At 34.8% G+C, this 18,331-nt stretch overlaps 1 protein-coding gene across 2 annotated transcripts; it reads right to left on the reverse strand.

The window, feature by feature from the left end:
* Nucleotides 1-1,830: 1,830 nt before the first annotated feature.
* Nucleotides 1,831-15,175, reverse strand: trim25 (tripartite motif containing 25). 2 transcript variants are annotated; one of them, NM_200175.1, is given in 11 exon segments: nt 1,831-3,415; nt 3,497-3,553; nt 5,900-5,998; nt 6,247-6,276; nt 6,374-6,436; nt 6,524-6,586; nt 6,726-6,752; nt 6,853-7,021; nt 7,314-7,547; nt 7,695-7,790; nt 14,524-15,168. In NM_200175.1, coding segments are annotated over 11 exon segments (1,965 nt in total). In that variant the 5' UTR covers nt 15,118-15,168; the 3' UTR covers nt 1,831-2,882.
* Between the last annotated feature and the right edge of the window lie 3,156 nt (nt 15,176-18,331).

Consider the following 18,331-nt stretch of genomic DNA (forward strand, 5'->3'; position numbering starts at 1 on the left):
AAAAAAAATAAGTAATAATATTTTGACTTATTAAAATATATTTGAAATATATAATGCTGAATTATAAATCAAGGAGAAAATGGACCAGGGTATCTTCCGTCCATTCCATAGCTGTTTTCAAACAAAAAATGAAAATCTAAGAAAACGTCCGTTTTTCGTTTTTTCTTTTGTTCACAAAAAAAAAAGAAAAAAAAAAGATTTTCGCTAGATTTTCAATTTTTTTTTTGGTTCAGGGTAGGAAAACGAATAAACGACTTTAAAATTCATTATACACTTGTAGGTGGTGCTATAAAGGCCTGTTTCCTCTGATTGGTCTACCAAATCTGAGCTTGTAATGTTGCCCTCAAAATAATAGTCCTCTTATATATATATATGTGTGTGTGTGTGTGTGTGTGTGTGTGTGTGTGTGTGTGTGTGTGTGTGTGTGTGTGTGTGTGTGTGTGTGTGTGTGTGTGTGTGTGTGTGTGTGTGTGTGTGTGTGTGTGTGTGTTTACATCTTCTATTATTTGATCAGTTAGCAGGCTTGAATTCTCTGTGTATGAACAAATTAAATAAAAACATAAATTTGCAGTATTATTAGACAGTTGTCATTAAAATAAGGTCATAGTTCGCTGCCAAGTGCCTTGGTGCTGAGCAAAATTTCCTTATTATCCTTTGAAACATTTCCAAGCAGAACCTGGTTTGCATGATTGCTTCCGAGCAAGGCCTATAAAATAAAAATAATCATAATAAAAAAAGACTAAGCCGACAATAAAATAAATGAATAGCAATATTAAAAATAAACATTTCCGAGCAGCACCTGGTTTGCATGATTGTTTCAGAGCTACTGTAGGCCTAAATAATAATAATAGGATAATAATAATTTGTTGTTTACTTGGTGTGTTTTTATTGTTCAGTTTTTTGTTCAGTTTTTTTTTTAACAGTTGTTTGCAGTACCAGAATAAAAACACATTGGGCTCTGGGGCTATAACAAAGGGTATTATTTTATTTCCTCTTAATATTGTATGTGTGTGTGCGTGTGTGTAATGTAATGTATGTATGTATGTTATTTTGAGGGTGTCACAAGCTCAGATTTGGTTTGCCAATCAGAGGGAAAGGGTGTTTCAGCACCACCCACACGTGTATAATGAATTTTAAAGTCGTTTATTCGTTTTCTTACCCTCAACTAAAAAACGAAAATCCCACCCAAATTTAACAATTCCCAACTCAAAAGTAACATGATGCATTACTTTACACAATAAAGTAACAAAGTAATGCAACTAGTTTCTTTCTTTTTTTTTTTTTTTTTAAACTAATTACTTTTTAAAGTAATGCATTGCTTTTAAAAGTAACTTTCTGCACCACTGTTTGGGAGTGTTACAAAGATTGTTAAGGGTAGATTATAATATTTCTTTAATTGTTGTACGGTCAACACCCATGGCTGCTTGTTTTCAAAAATGTTTTGAATAGTGCAAACATCCCATGCTGCTCCAGGAGATGTATTTCATTCGTAACTGCCTTCTTTGTATATGTGCACAAAAATGTACTTGTATACATTTAAAATCAGTTCTGAATCAAAGTGCAAATTGGAGATTATTCTGATTGAATTTTGATTATAAAGACTTCCTTGTTCAAAGATTTGGTTTGTTGTTATTTTTCACCTTTTATTGTTCAGCACAAACCACATAAAACTGCATACATTACCACCAACATTTCAAAAGATCAAGTCATTCCCTCTTAATTGAAACTACAAGTTTTTTATAAATACAACAGAGAACGAGAGAAAAACTGAGTTTTCAGCAAAATTTGGATTGGTCTCTTAAGACTATGTGACTACACAACATTTCAACATTTTTTTTTACAATGGATTTGTTTGGTTTACAGGTACAAATGGCTACTGATATTCCAAAATGACTTCTTCACCTTAACATTGTGACTGATTTTCACATGCCTAAAAAAGATCTAACTGGAGCTAACTTTGCTCAGGAAACAAGACAACAGTATCTTTTGTACACTAGAGATAGACTTTGACCATGTGATACCAAACTAAGATTAAATATAGTCCCATTTGCAAACAAAATGTATGCAATGATTAACAACTTAAGCATTTATTTATCGTCTCTGCATAATATTCATGTTCATATTCATAATAATCATGTCAGTCTTGGACAAATGTGTTTGTGTGGTGCCTGTTAAATATTCACACAAACTGTTGACATATAATTAGGTCAGAATTACGCTGATACAGCCTTGTTCCGCTCACCTAATTTCTACCTAAATACATATTTTGTTTAACTTTATTTGGTTGGTCATTTAACAAACAGAGCAAGTCTTTATTGCAGCAAACACCCTGTCACTCCTATGAAGGTTATCTTTCAATGACACAATTGATTAAATATCAACACATCAATCATGTCCATTGACATGACAAATCAACTATTTACATCATTCATTCATTCATTTTCTTTTTGGCTTACTCCCTTTATGAATCTGGGGTTGCCACAGTGGATTGAACCGCCAACTTATCCAGCATATATTTTACGCAGCAGAATCCCTTCCAGCTGCAACCTATAACTGGGAAACATCCATAAACACTCTATATACATAGTTTTTTATCCATTTATTGAAAGCTCAAAACAAATTGATATTAATTGGAAGGAGTTGTGTTTTTTTTAAACAACCAGTACACATAGAGGACATTAATAGCAATCAACAGCAGCTAAACAGTGCTTGCTGGATGCACAAGAACAAACCTTGCGAAATCGAAAATGTGCTTAATACATAAACAGTCCTCCGTGGGTATATTTTAGGATGTCTTTTGAAGCTTGATATTTTAGCTCGACTTTCAGACAGCCAAGGATGAAGTAAACATCAATTAACTGACCACCTTGGCTTTCATTGATTCAGTTATTGAGCTTGCACAGAGAGACAGAGGAACCATTTGAAAAAATCCAGAAAGCTGGATACACAGCCTCAGTAAAAGGGAACACAAACGTGTGAAAGGGGTACGCACGATCCTGCACATTATAGAATGTTGCACTTCCCTGATCGCAGTCCAGCAAGATGCCAACACGGCTTGGATTTGGATTCTCCAACACCGTCTCAAAGCTGTTGTGCCATGCAGAAAGCTTGACGTTAAACCATTCTACACACCAGGATTCTGCATTACGACCCAGACGGCTAGAGGGACCCTTGCGGTCTATTTTTCCATATGCAAGTCCTAATCCGCAGAAGTTGTTACTGCTCATTTTGATCTCCCAGTAATGACGGCCCTGAGAGAAACCCTTTGTGCAGAGCACCTGGGAACAAACAGAAAAACGATGTGGAATTTCTGGATAGTTCGCAGGGTCGTCTGAGACTGTTGCTTTGGTGTTGTTTTCGGAGAGTGAGATCCGCTTGTGAGCCGTTCTGACATCAAAATGGAGAATAGTGCCGTCTAGACAGGAGAAACACACAAGCCCATCAATGTATATGATAAAGATAAAGACCAACTATGGTATAATTATTGTTCACTCACATTTAAGTAGATCACTCCTTTTAACGTTTTGCACAGCTGATGAACTTGCAGGTTGATCTGTGTTGTGAAGAAATACAAAGCTTTTAGCAAGGCCTAACATACTGCCTCCAAACAGGAAACGTTTCATTATATTATTGTGTCAGGATAACAAATTAGAGATGCATTTCCCAATACATTTTCACACATCTATGCTTGTTTTTGGCATATTTGAATATTTTTGCTGTTTTACCAGACATTTGCATACTTTTAAACCTGTGGTTAAACCTGTGGTTTAAAAGTGTATTGCATTGTAAAAACATAGATTTTATAGATATATTTTAGTGTCAACAATCTGAAGAGTGCACATGCGTATAAAGTAGGGGTGTGACGAGACGAGATTTTAAACTATTTTTAGGAAATCCTTAATGAAATACATGAATGGAAAATAGTCTTTTGTTTATCTGATAAAAAGTGAACAATTTGGCTGAATTGTTTTAAAATTAACTTCAGCTAAATTATATTTTACTTCTATTTTGAAGAATTCTATGTAGTAAAGACATGCAAACACTGCAAAATATTTACTAATATATGAATTGAAAATAGTTTTCATATAATTTTAAATATTAGCTAAATATATTTATTCTAAATATTTCTAATAAAAACATTTTTAATTCAACTGAAAAAAAAAATCACAAAATGCAAAACAATTTAGATCCTTTTTAAAATCAACTGAATATTCTTTTATTCCTATTTTAATGAATTCTATGTTGTAAAGCAGGGGTTCTCAACTGGTTTGGCCATGGGACCCACATTTTTACACGGTCATCAAGCCGCGACCCAAATTTTTAGGAACTATAATACAATTTTAGGAATTATAATTAATTTGTATTTATCTGTTAACATACACAAGTAGTGACAGATAAATCATAACAAAATCACCAAGACTTACAAATAAACTATATGTTATTGCTATCATTTAACAAAATGTATCAAATTATAGAAATATTACAAAGTAAAATGACAAAAAACTGTAAGCGGTGGTTAGGTTAAGAAAAGGTTTAGTTACCATGAACTAAACTGAACTGTTAATAAACATGTTGTCTGGTTTCTAAATGTCGTTTTAATATAGAAGGTTTCATGCTCTCTTGTGAGAGCACCTCGCTATTTATGACACACACTGAGGTTTTAACTCTTTTTTTGTTGTCAATATATGAATCCATACTTTACATATTCAGGGTCGTTCTTGAGCTTCGACATATTTGTTGCTATAATTAAATGAAATTTCACATGTCAAACGGTAGGGTTGTCGCATGCATTTCAAAAATAAAGTCAAAAAAGTTAAAAATTTAACTTTTGTTGTTTTTTTTACCACCCACTGAAAAAGTTCCTGCGACCCACTAGGTGGGAAACACTGTCGTAAAGGACATGAAAACACTGCTAAATATTCAGCTATAAACTAGACTGTAAGCTATAAACTGGCTTCTCCCCTGTTTAATTTTACACAAGAAATCGAACACCTTTCCACAAATTGAACTTAAAAATTGTAATTTATTTTTTGGTATTTAATTGTACAATTTTCAGCAGTTTCACTTTCGTTCAGCAACATTTCATTCATGCCACCGTGATAAACTTTGAGCTGCTGGATCTGAGTAGGAAGTAAGGACTCGACTGATAGGACAGAGTGAGTTGTTTTAATGTCATTTGATAGCGCACACCGAATGTATGTCATGACGGTGGAGTGTGAGTCTCCAGAAGTTCACTGTGTGTGTGCGCGTGCACTCGGAGATGTGTGTGTGAATGTGACCTGTGGTCCTTTATTGACTCTGTAAGTACAAAGAATAGTGTCAAACAGCCCTGCGTGTATGGCTTATCCTGTCACAAAATCCTACCTCCTACCTGACGGTAACAGTTAAATTTGCGGTGTTAACATGTCTATAATGCATTTCCATATTGCGACTAAAATAGAAATACTCCACGAGGCCAGCCTAGGTTGCCAGGTGTGTGCATTTGATTTGGGGTTTAAATCCTTAAATCTTGCCGCAGCAAACAAAATAACCAAGTGGTCTTGTGTACATTTTCAATGTGAAACTGAATGAACCACCCCATAAACATAGTGTACCCCAATTATGTATTGAATAAAAAGGAGATTACAGAAATTCATACTTTTTCATGTGAATAAGCTTAAATGATCTGATACTGACAATATTCCTATAGTGTTTATGACAATGTATTTCACAAAGAATGCATTGTAGTTTGATGCTGGTTGTATGGGAAATGCACCCCTTGATGAGACTCAATTGAGAATGGTCTGATGTGTTCCCATATTTTGGTTCTACAGTAGATTCTGCAGTCTATTCTTGAATTATGATGAATCACAAAGTTTAAGAAAGAGAGCATCACCGAACAAGAACTTTTTCCACATACTTATGTCAATTATGTCTACAGTTTTAGGTCTGAGTTCATTCAAGTTGTCCATGCTTTTGGAGAAAACTGGATTTATCCCTTGAGTGGGATTCTTGGATCCTGGCAAAGGAGGTATTTCATATAAGGTTAAAATCATACAAATAATACAAACACATGCACACACACACACACACAGAACCAGAACGAGATGTATATAAGAAATTAAGAAATTAACACAGAACACACCTTTCTATAAACCAATCACAGGGGGGTATCAAATGTTTTACACATAACACTAATAAGACAAACTTTAAATGTCAGTAACAGTATACAATAAAATCATAAATTAGAGGGTGGTCAGAGCTTACTGTTTGGCTTCTCTTTAGTATCCCTCCTGTCTATCAAGAAGAACAATGAGACAAATGTTTTGTTCTTTATTTACGTGTATATTATTGGTAGCTCTAAAACATTTTTCCAGGTATGCATTTGACCTACCAGGATTTTTCTTTTTAGAAGGTAGGACCTTGGGTTTGGAAGAGCAGGGTGGTCGCATATATGCTGATGTGTTGAGAAAAAATAATAGAAAGATTTAGATTATAACGAATCATGAACAACAGCCAATTCAATTTCATAATAGTTACTTACACATATCTCTTGGATTTGGCAGGAATGCAGGAGTCCCACCAAGAATTCCAGGTGACTGGTATCCTGGAGGATTAGATGACCTGTTTCATTAAGGATTATCTCAACAGTATAATTAGACAACATAAAATGTTCCTAAATCATGTTTTTATATGAATAATATATCCCAGATTTCCACACCATTCAGTTCAAAAGACAATCTAACCTGTGCCAAGAACAGATTTCTCAAACTCTGTAAAAACATATGGACATCATGACAATGTGTGGTGTTGCTGTATGCTCAACCATTAACAAAAAAAAAAGCTGTCCCAAATCCTCCCACACAAACACACCTGGTTTAAGTACAGAGATTCTGTTCTCTGTTGACTGTTCCATTAACTTGGTGATCCACTCTTTAAGTGCAACAGCAGAGGAGTGGTAAGCGATCACCTCTTTACTGTCCAAATTCATGCGTGGGTTATAGGGCTCAAAATTTATCACTGAGGGCAAATCTATGGAGGCCTGTAACAGAGAATGAAAGGTCAAGAATACAAACACCCTGTCAGGTCATCTAGCCTTGTCGTTCAACACACAGACCTACAGTACAATTGCTCTCATGGTGGCCCGAGTTTCGCATTTGCTTCTCTCTACCCCAGCTTTCCTGTCAATTTTCTACTGTTCTATCTACACAGCATGAATACAAATAAACAAACAATATTCATTAGAGCTGCTTGTCTTCAATTGGCTTCTATCTAGGATACGTGTCCTACACAGGGTAATGGGTTTGGTCCCACAAAAAAATGATTTTGATCACCTTTAAAAATGTGAGTGATTGCGACTGGTCCAGCAGACTGTTGATCTCACACTTGGTCCTTTCCATCTTCTCAATATTCTCATTAAACTTCTTCATCAAGGAGACAAGTTTGCTCTGACCTCTCTCTTGTTCCTTATCAATTGCCAGCATAGCCTCTTTTTCATCTCTGTCGATCATTTCTCTGATCTGGCTATATTCTGCCTCAAGAATGCGCTTTCGGGTGGCAGCTAGATCCTGGTGAAAAAATTAAATAAATAAAAAGGGAAATTTAAGGGAAGTTTTCAGTCTTATGGTGCTTCTGTGATGGTAAATAAATAGATGTGTTGTCATCGGTCTTTATCAGAAATAGACATAACAAAAGAAAAATAAACATTTGCCAACCTTTAATTTATTTTGCTGCTCCTTCATCTGTGTGATAACCTGTTCATTCTTGTCCATTTTGCCTTCAATCATGTTTAGCTTGTCAGTCAGATCAGTCTGAAAGTGTTTTATAACAGAGTTAATATTTTATTTCGCACCATTTTATTTTTAAATATTTTAGGGAGTCAAAGCAGGTGTTACTTTTTACAATCCAACTAAATGTTTACATTTTCAAAACACCAAACCCTCAAAACAAACATCCATATAAATGATTACAAAATTAGATCAGATGAAAATTAGATGCTATGTTTTTTTGTTTTGGGTCAATTCAAGTCACAATTACTACTCATAGTTAAACAGTCAACAGCACTCCTGTTACAGATGCAACTTCAGTTCCCTGAGTTTTCACAAATATGAGGAAAACTTTCCAGCAAACAATCCTGTACTAGTCCTTTAAGTTGCATTATGTAAGATTGACACCCAGTGGGTGAATTATGTATTACAGTAATTAGGTATTCGAAAATCTTTTCACCCAGCCCTACCTCTAAGGACTATAGAAAGTTAAAGTAAGAAAAGTTCTGCTATCCAAGCCATGAGCCATGTAAACCATTCTCCACTTTAAACAAAACAATTTGCTACTTTATATCCTGCAGTTAAAGAAAAATCGAACAATAAACAATGAAATGTAGAAACAAGTATTTATTGAAAAGAATATTTAAAAACTTAAGTTGTATAATAAAAAGTGAATATTAGGATTGTTCTATAGAACATAAGCAGGCTGGATTTGGATTAACTGAGTCTGCTGTGCTTGTACTGACTAATGATCCAGCATATCCTCTACTGACAAGCTTAAGCATAGCATCTGTAATTGATAGACTATTATTCATTTTATAGGCCAAAACAAAGTCATTTAAACAAGCTCCCTTGTAATATATTTTCAAACATAAATACTATCTATACTTTGGCTTTTGCAATATTTAACTATTAAACTTAATCTGTAACTAATTCAGTTTCACATATCAAAATAATTACAGTTTTACTAGCCAACATGTATTTTATAATGATGTGCAAATGTACTTCCTAAATGTCATAAAGATGTTCTGTTTGTCTGTCTGTCTGTCTGTCTAAACGACTAGAGCACTTTAAATACATTCTCAGTGCCTTAACTAGACAGAGAAGCTGCGCATCGATGAATTTGCTATTCAGTGTTTAGACTTTCAGCAGTGAAAATGAAACCACACTGAACTGAATGAAACTGAAATTCAACTCTAAAAACTGGACTGACATTGTTTCAATTTACTAGAACTTCTACTGTATGTTAAGCTGCTTTGACACAATCTACATTATAAAAGCGCTATAGAAATAAAGATGAATTGAATTTAATTAATAAACAATTATTAAAGTTATTCTCTTAAAGGTGTTGAGAGCACATTTTTGGAAAAAAAAATTTGGAAGATGGACAGAAATGTGTGTAGATATAGGGTGTCCACACTGATATTATTGTGATATAAACAAGTCTCTTTTTTTAATTTTCTGACGTTAAAATAGAATCCAAATTCAAGCGATTTTGAGGCCCACTGCAGCAAGACGTAGCAGTGCTGTTTTCCCTGCAAACTAAGATTAATTAACAGGCACGTATTATCTGGTCCCATTATTATAACGAATATAAACAGTTCCACATAACTGGGGTTAAAAGATCTGTTCCAGCTATCTGTGATCCAACTGCATGTCAAGAAGCATTAAGTGGTACATTTTGTAATTATACTCAACTTTTCGAGCTACATAACTCATTACACATTGTAATAACCAAAGCTGCATATATAAACTATAAACGAGCACGCTTCAATCACACAAAAAGAGTCCTGGTTAGTGGATATTAGATGCTTACAGGTTTATTTTGTACAGTATGTTTATCTTACTGTGGTATTTGTGACTGTGGGTGTCTGTTTCATAGTGTTTGTTAATTTATTTTTTTTGCTGTGTTTATTCTTACATCTGACCCCGATTATCCTTCTCTGAAATAAAATGTCCTAAGAGTGTGTGAGGAGTACTACTTTTATTGGACAGGGAGAACCAGCTCCTTTTCATTTTAAGGAACAGGTGCAAAAAAGATACAATTCCCTCTGACCTTATAACATGGTATAACAATTCATCTGATTGTTTTTTTTTACCTGAAACTTCACAGACACATTCTGGAGAGTAGGACAGCACAATATTGGGTAGAAATGTGATATTGCTGTTAAATATTGCGATAAAGATAACATATTCTTCATGTCTGCAACTCAGACATCCACTGAATTGAACAATTACATACAAGGTTTCAACAGGTTTTATAAAGTCAAATTTAAGACTGTTTAAGACTTAATGAAATTTAAGACTTATTCGGGGATAAACACTAATAGGATTTTTTTTCTAATGGAAAAGGAAACGATTTTTACAACCTTCATCAAAGAAAATTCTAATTTACTTATTTCTTAGCCACATATCTTAAATAATTCATCAAAATATGCCAACTCTGGTTTCATAACAGATGCACTTTTTTCAACATAACATTTCTTTCTTTTTTTAAAGAAGCTAAATTTATGTAATAACTGTCTCTCCAGCTCAGTGTCCTCACCTTAAATACATTATTTTTAAACAAATGTTATTGTAAAAGAGATTATTAAACTATATTGGTAAATAGAGTTAAAAATAAATCTATTTAGTTCTATTGTTCTATTGAGATGGGTTGCTGCTGATTGGATGATTTTAGTCTGAATGAGTCACTTTTCATAGAGATAGGAAAATTACAGTAAAACCTGTTTAGAATTGTTTAAGATATAAAACACAATATTCTTTGTAAATTAAGACTTTTAAAGGCCTAAAATTTAGTTTTAGAAATTTTACACATTTTAAGACCCCGCCGACACCCTGTACATAATGTGTCCGACCATAGATAATGAGATGGACCCTCTCACTTGGTGGACAGTCCATCAGGTTGACTTCCCACACCTCAGTAAACTAGCTTAGAAGTATCTCTGTATACCTACGAGTAGTTCACCTTCAGAAAGACTTTTCAGTGAATCAGGAAATGTTGCCATAACCTGCCAACGCACATGCTACCAAAGTCTACCAAAGCAATATATTGTTTTTCTTGCCAAAACTTGGAATAAAATAGTTGTTACAGTTGAGTATGCACATACGACATTGCGTATGGCAAACTGGTTAAAATATAACTTAATGTTAATGTTAACTGCACGATGGCACAGTGGGTAGTATGTTCGCCTCACAGCAAGAAGGTCACTGGTTCGAGCCTCGGCTGGGTCAGTTGCTGTTTCTGCATGGAGTTTACATATTCTCCCCGTGTTCACGTGGGTTTCCTCCGGGTGCTCCGGTTTCCCCCACAAGTCAAAGTCAAGTGGTACATGTAAATTGGGTAAGCTAATTGTCTATAGTGTATGTGTGTGAATGAGTGTGTATGGATGTTTCCAGGTGATGGGTTGCAATTGGAAGGGCATCCGCTGTGCAAAACATATGCCGGATAAGTTGGTGGTTCATTTCGCTGTGGCAACCCCAGATTAATAAAGGGACTAAGCAGAAAAGAAAATGAATGAATAAATGTTGATGTTTTTTAGACTACCTACCAACTTACTTTAAGTTTATTATATTTATTTGAATTATTAGTATGTGTTTTTATTTAAACATGACAAATCACAGGTAAGGCAATGTTTTCTTTAAATATCCTCTTGTTTAAAGTTGCTGAATTAATAAAAAAAAACAACAATGTTTTAGAATTATGCATTTTTGTTTACAAATCTATGTAAAACCAAACCTGTGATATGCAGCCCAAGACCGGTTACTCACTGAAGCTAAGCAGGGCTGAGCCTGGTTAGTACCTGGATGGGAGACCACTAGGGAACACTAGGTTGCTGTTGGAAGTGGTGATAGTGAGGCCAGCAGGAGGCGCTCAACCTGTGGTCTATGTGAGTCCTAATGCCCCAGTAAAAGTGAAGGGGACACTACACTGTCAGTGGGCGCCGTCTTTCGGATGAGATGTTAAACCGAGGTCCTGACTCTCTGTGGTCATTAAAAATCCCATGGCACTTCTCGTGAAAGAGCAGGGGTGTAACCCCGGTGTCCTGGCCAAAGTCCCTTTGCCCTTACGATCATGGCCTCCCAATCATCCCCTTCCACCGAATTGGCTCTATCACTGTCTCTCCACTCCACCAATAGCTGGTGTGTGGTGAGCGCACTGGCGCCGTTGTCCTGTGGCTGCCGTCTAGGGTTGTAACAATATACCGGTATGACGGTTTACCACGATTTGAACGTGCACGATTATCATACCATGAACAATTGCATATCAACGGTTTTAACCCTTATAGACCGAGACAGCCGCCCGCGGCTAAAAATAAGTAACGTTATTGCTCTTAAATGTTTAATAACTTTTGATCCGCTGATCCGATTCATACAATTCAAAGGTTGGCATAAAGAAGAGAATCTCAGCATTCCAGTGCTGTATCACATAACATTCGCGGACTTTCAGAGGCTCCGGAATCAGTGCGGTTACGTCATCAACATTTGACAACGCTGATTTGACAAAGAAACGCTCGTCACTGTGTCTCCGGACAAATCAGACATGATACATCGATGCATTGTCCCTCCTCCATGCCCAGATTGGTTCAAACTCGCTATATCACAACCAATAAGCATAGGTTTCGCTTTTGTTTGTGGACTAAGGTTTTTGAACAACACGGAATGAGAGATAGGCATACATTTATGCGCGGCTAAATAAAACGCAAAAAAAAAAGTTTTGCATGAAATAATTCTCATACTAAGTACTTTTGCATGCACAGAAACATGACAAAACAGTGACACAGCAAAGACGAACTGCTGCTCTTGCTGTTTTCAAAAGACGCAAATGAAGATGCAGCTGTTTGTCTGCATTGCAGACAACCATATCCATATCCATAGACAACCATATCCATGCTGGCACATAAAACCTAGGGATGTTCCATATTGAATCTAGTTTCGTTATGTAACTATTTATAGTATAGTAAATATTTATATCTATTTTTTACTGAGGATTTGCACCATGTTTATTTGGACTTTATTTGGACTTTGACACATTATTTATTATTTTCTTATTTTTATTTGTTCATTGTAAGTGGTGTTGTTTATAGTAACTAAAAATATATTATTTGGAAAAAGTCAAATTTGCTTCACTGTTCTATTATTTTGTAACATTTGTAACATACCGTATACCGCGAAACCGTCAAACCGTGGTATTGTTTTAGACGATTATCATACCGTGAAAAATTCATACCGTTACAACCCTACTGCCGTCGCATCATCCAAGTGGATGCTGCACACTCGTGGTGGTGTGGAGAGATCCCCCCTCATGATTGTGAAGCGCTTTGGGTGTATGGCCATACACAATAAATGCGCTATATAAATACACATTACATTACATTACATTACAAACAAGTAATCTGCATATCTGCCAAAGTTTTTAGTTATTCATAGTGTTTTATTTAGTTACTTTTTTGCACCTTCCTTTTTTTGTTGCTGCTTAAATTAGATTTAAGAAAATGGTATCATGTGTAATATTTTATATGCACAAAATATTTTAGTATGATCGTTACACACAGTTTTTTTTATCTAACAATAAATAGAATTTTTCAATAAAACTGTTATTACAACAAATACCATTAATGCAATATTCAGCAACAATATTGCATATTTTCTCAATATCGTGTAGCCCTAATCTGTTTTGAATTATACAATTAGATTGTATACGCCTTCTGTAGACATCAGTGTGTATTTTACCAATTCAAATGTTTTGTTTATATTCAAATGGCTACAACTTATTGAAAACACCTGCCTACATCGCGGAAGGTAGACAATAATGTGAAGTGAAGTGACAGTTTCTTTTTGTGGGCAAAGCTTTGAATGGCCTCTTTGCACTGTGTCATCAACACAGGTGAGAGCAGCTGTAAAGAAGGTATTTTTCTGACTGAACTGGATGTGTGCTTACATCTTGATAAACTCATTGTGGGTTGAGGGCAAGAACGGGCAGACCTTTGGTAAGGAATTTACTGTCTACTACAGGACACACTGCTTGTGAAGGAGAAATGACTTTGCAATTCACTTCAAACATGTCCCACTGTTCCGTGTTGGATGTAACCAAAGACATGGAGTCATCTGCAAACTCCTCCAAAGAAGTATCAACGAGCGCCTTCTCTGTGTGAGACTGGCCGAGACAGGAGACTCACATCCAGTGAGACATTTGTAAATTTTTTGGGGGATATTTGCTTAAATGGAGCGAATTTGTCAGATGGCCGCAGAAGTGGAGAAGTCCACTGCTGTGCCTTTTTAACAAGAAAGAGCTGTAAGAGTTTTACTTTGAGGTATAACTCATTGCTGTAAAGAAGTTATGTGATGAATGGATAAATTACAATAACATGTTGAATGAATCATGAAGGGCTGGGCTATAGATCGCGACCGGCACTACCTTTCCTGGCAGTCTAAAGTGCAATTGCACAATTGTAAACCAAGCAGGCTTCATGTAAATTTTTGGGCCCCAACACAACAGTTACCCTTTGTTGTGGTCTCTCCCTTCACAACTTGTCTACTAAATAGTGTAAATTTAGTATATTATTTACTATAATAATTTATATTTTTAATAATTAATATATGGACTTTTTTTATAATTAATCATTAAAAACGACACACAAAAAGTATATTTACAATTAACATGTTTACAAATGGCTTGAATCTAACAATGGCAATACAAGTTTTGGACTCTTTCAGAGCGTATTTTTGTTTACAGCTGTTTAAATTCACATTTCCGTGTTTATTAAGAGCGCCTGACCTTTTGTTTGAAGCGCCGCTCATCTGCGGTGATGAACTCACAGCCCTTGTGAATGTACTGAAGACAGGTGCTGCAGATGCAGCTCTGGTGCTGAATGCAGTAGAACTCCATCAGTTTGCCATGATCGGAACAGAGACGCTCCATTAGATCTGGCAGCGGATCACAAAGTTGATGCGCCCGGAAAATGGCATTCTCTCGGTGAGGCCTCACATGATCTTCACAATAGGACGCCATACACGTCAGACAAGTTTTGACCGCTTTGGCTTCCATACAGCTGTCACATTTAATCGCATCTGGATCCTTCTTTTTCTCTTCAACTGGATTCTTGACAGGTTCCGAAATGCCCGCTTTTACTCTATAGGCATCCAGCACCGCGCCGAGGACAGTGTTCTTCTTGAGTTCGGGTTTACTGCTGAACGCCATTCGGCAATGAGGGCAGAACAGAGACGAAATCTTGTCTTTCCACGTCTCTTCGAGACAATTGGCGCAGAAGCTGTGCCCACATATTAAACTTACCGGGTTATCGAATAGACATAAACAGATGCTGCATGTTAACTCGTCTTCGAGACCCAACAGAGACATTTGTTCCGCCATCGTTCGTGAAGGAGAAGCTATGACTACGCACAACTCTGTCTGTTGCCGAAATGAAACTAGAAAGGCGGAGAAACGAAACTTATGTGCAACGTGCCTACGTTGATTGCCCTTAAAGCAGCAAAGCCGAATACAAACGAATTGTGTTATCAGACTGTTCAATTATGAATTGTGGAAATCAAATAATTCTAACAAATAAAACAGCACAGCTGAAAAGCGCATCATAACTTTAATGTTTATTATAAATTAACTTACTGAATTAAGGGGTAAAACGGTGTGTAAACAATGTTTAAATAGAATTTACTTAAACCCTCTTTGTCTTGTTTATCTCTTCAATGACATCTAACCTTATCATTATCTTTTTATGCATGCAATCTCATACTATAATATAAAAAAAAACATTACATATGTTGTTTTTACCCTTTTGATTTGTGCACTTTCGAAGATACAACCATGTTTCCCAAAGCCTAATGTTATGTTCTGCATAATAATTATTAATCCCATAATAATAATAATAAAATAATAATAATAATTATAATAATAAATAGACGAAAAACAGGACAGAAGCACTAACATAGCTTCAGTAGTTTGGCAACCTTACCTAATAGTTTTTCTCAGTTTTTTTTTTTTTTTTTTTGACTTCATTAACAAACATACAAAATCCTATTTTACACACACACACACACACACACACACCCACACACACACACACACACACACACACACACACACACACACACACACACAAAAATACACATTGATAGTAACAATGATAATAACAGATCAGGTTAAATAATATAAACACATAAAATAAATAAAATAAAAAGAGAGAAAAAGTAAAAGAAAAAAATTATTCAGAAACATACATAACATAAATACAGCAAGAGCAAAGAAGGACTTATGTATCCGTGATATTTCCAAAATAATTATCATAATAATTCAAGAATCTATCACTTTTCTTGTTATTAATCAGTCTAAGAGATTTAATAAAAACATCAATTTCAATTTAAAAATGTGAAAAAGAAGGCTGCGAATTGGAAAATTTTTGATTGTGAATAAAATATTTTTCATAGAAAATAAAAAAGTTAATAATGTAGTTCTCTGATATATCAGTTTTACCTTTATGGTAACAAATAATATCTTGTAGTTGAAAGGGTCTGGAAGAAGCAGTGTAATTACCTATATGGAGATATAAGCTATTCCAAAAGCTTTTTGTGTTTTCACATTGAAAAAATGTGTGAATCAGCATTGCTTCAGTTTTACAAAATGTGCATGAACTATCAACCTCCAAATACTTTGCCAAAGTACTATTCACTGGATATATTTTATGAAGAATTTCAAAATGAACCTCTTTTGTTTTATTGGAAATGCTGCACTTATGAGGTAATAACGAGGCTTTTTTTCAGTCTATTAGGTCAATGAGGGATGTCCAGTAAAGTTTGCCCTTAGGAACATTATCTTTTTTATTTTGAAAAATTTGTTGAATATACTTATTATTACTTTTTTTTTTTTTGTCAAACAGACTTATTCCATTTAGGATCATCTCATGTTCTTTAAGAACATTTTAAATAAAAATTAAATGAGATTTTATAAGTTGAATTAGGCTTAAAGGAATTGCTTTTTGCACAGCAAAAATTCTTTAAAAGGTAATGGAAAATTATTATTACACATGAATTGTTCATAAGACCAAAAGTTGCCAGACTTATCAAAAAATTAAAGAATCCCAATTTTATTTCTGTTTAACCATGGGGATAGAAAAATAGATTTATTTCTAATTCTAATATCAGAGTTGTTCAATAAAATGCATTTATGTGGTGTGAAATTGTGGGAATAACGCAATTTCCAGGAAAGAAGAACCTTCTGGTGAAATTTTGACTGTGCAATTGGCAACTTATTAGGTAGATAATTACATTTCAAAATAAAAGGAAGACCTCCAATTTTTGTGAAAATAGAATTTGGATTTAAAAACCATCTAGAGTTACGGTCTTTTAAGCATCTTTTAACCCGATTTATTCAAAAGTGTTTACTATGTCCTGAAAGTCTAACACTTCAAGTCCACCCTCTTTTCGACTATTTGCTAACTTTTTTATTAAGTCTAGTTTTCCAAATAAAGTTTAGAAATATTTTGTTAACTTTTTTAGCAGTAGGAATATTAACAGAGAGAGAAAGTAAAGAGTATACCAAATGAGATAAACCATCTGCTTTGGTCAAAAGAACTTTCTAGTTTTTCTCAGCTTGCAATGTTTGTCTGCACAAAGGAGGCATCAGACGGCTGCTCGAAGATCTTGCTTTCGGACAAATTAATTTTACACTCAAAAAATGTAAGTAATACTTAAAATTTTAGATTAGAATGTATTGCTAACCCACCCTAACATTTGCAATAGTAAAAATAATAAATGCTGATAATTACATAAATGAATCAAGGAAAATTCACATTAAGTTTTTTTTAATATGCTACAGCTATGAAAAACAAAAGTAGCCGAGGTGAGAACATCTTTATTTTCAGTTAAACAATAAAATAATGCATACATTATTGAAATTATTATTATTATTTGTTGAAAACAAATGAAAACATATATATTTTTAAAAGAACATATATTGTTAAAAGAATGAACAGAATTAATCATGAGAAAATAATACAAGTCAACAAGACATAAAACAAAGCTTTATTCTAACAGAGATGTATTCACACACAAGACCCATGTTGTGCTGAATCTCCACACAGCTGGGCCAGTTCTGCAGATGATTAGAGAGGGTCTTTGTATGTCTTTGCCATCATCCCAGAATACAAGGCTGTCCATGCATGAGATAAAGATGATGAAGATCTGTCAGATGAGGAGGTAACTCTTTATTTTGATGGTCCATTTGAGTATTAGTAGACTGTCTGTTTAATATCTGTTGATATTCTCCTTCAACAGACATTTAATGGACTATACAAACTTTGCAAGTATATGTCAACTTAGACTAACCCTAACACCAACCCCAACCCTAACCCCAACCTAATAGTCTACGTATAATCTAATGAGAATTAATTGACATGTACTGTAAATGCAATGCAACTTAAATTTAACAAACAGGCCCTCAAAATAAATTGTGACCGATGAGGACACAATGGTGGCTGGAGTGATGCAGGATCTCATTTACTGCACTAGAACCAAACTCAGTCCTTAAAGCAACAAAGCCAAATACAAACGAATTAGGTTATCACCAGACTATT

The sequence above is a fragment of the Danio rerio genome, chromosome 6 (genome assembly GCF_052040795.2).
Source record: "Danio rerio strain M-AB ecotype USA chromosome 6, GRCz13ab, whole genome shotgun sequence".
NCBI classification, from domain to species: Eukaryota; Metazoa; Chordata; class Actinopteri; order Cypriniformes; family Danionidae; genus Danio; species Danio rerio.

Excerpts from the sequence above, each read along its gene's own strand:
- trim25 (XM_087255213.1), bottom strand. The coding sequence starts at position 15,117 with ATGGCGGAACAAATGTCTCTGTTGGGTCTCGAAGACGAGTTAACATGC. Across the intron at positions 6,277-6,373 it reads TTCTAAAAAGAAAAATCCTG|ACAGGAGGGATACTAAAGAG; the intron begins GTAGGTCAAATG and ends TCTTCTTGATAG. Across the intron at positions 3,554-5,899 it reads TGTAGACATAATTGACATAA|ATCAACCTGCAAGTTCATCA; the intron begins GTATGTGGAAAA and ends TTCACAACACAG.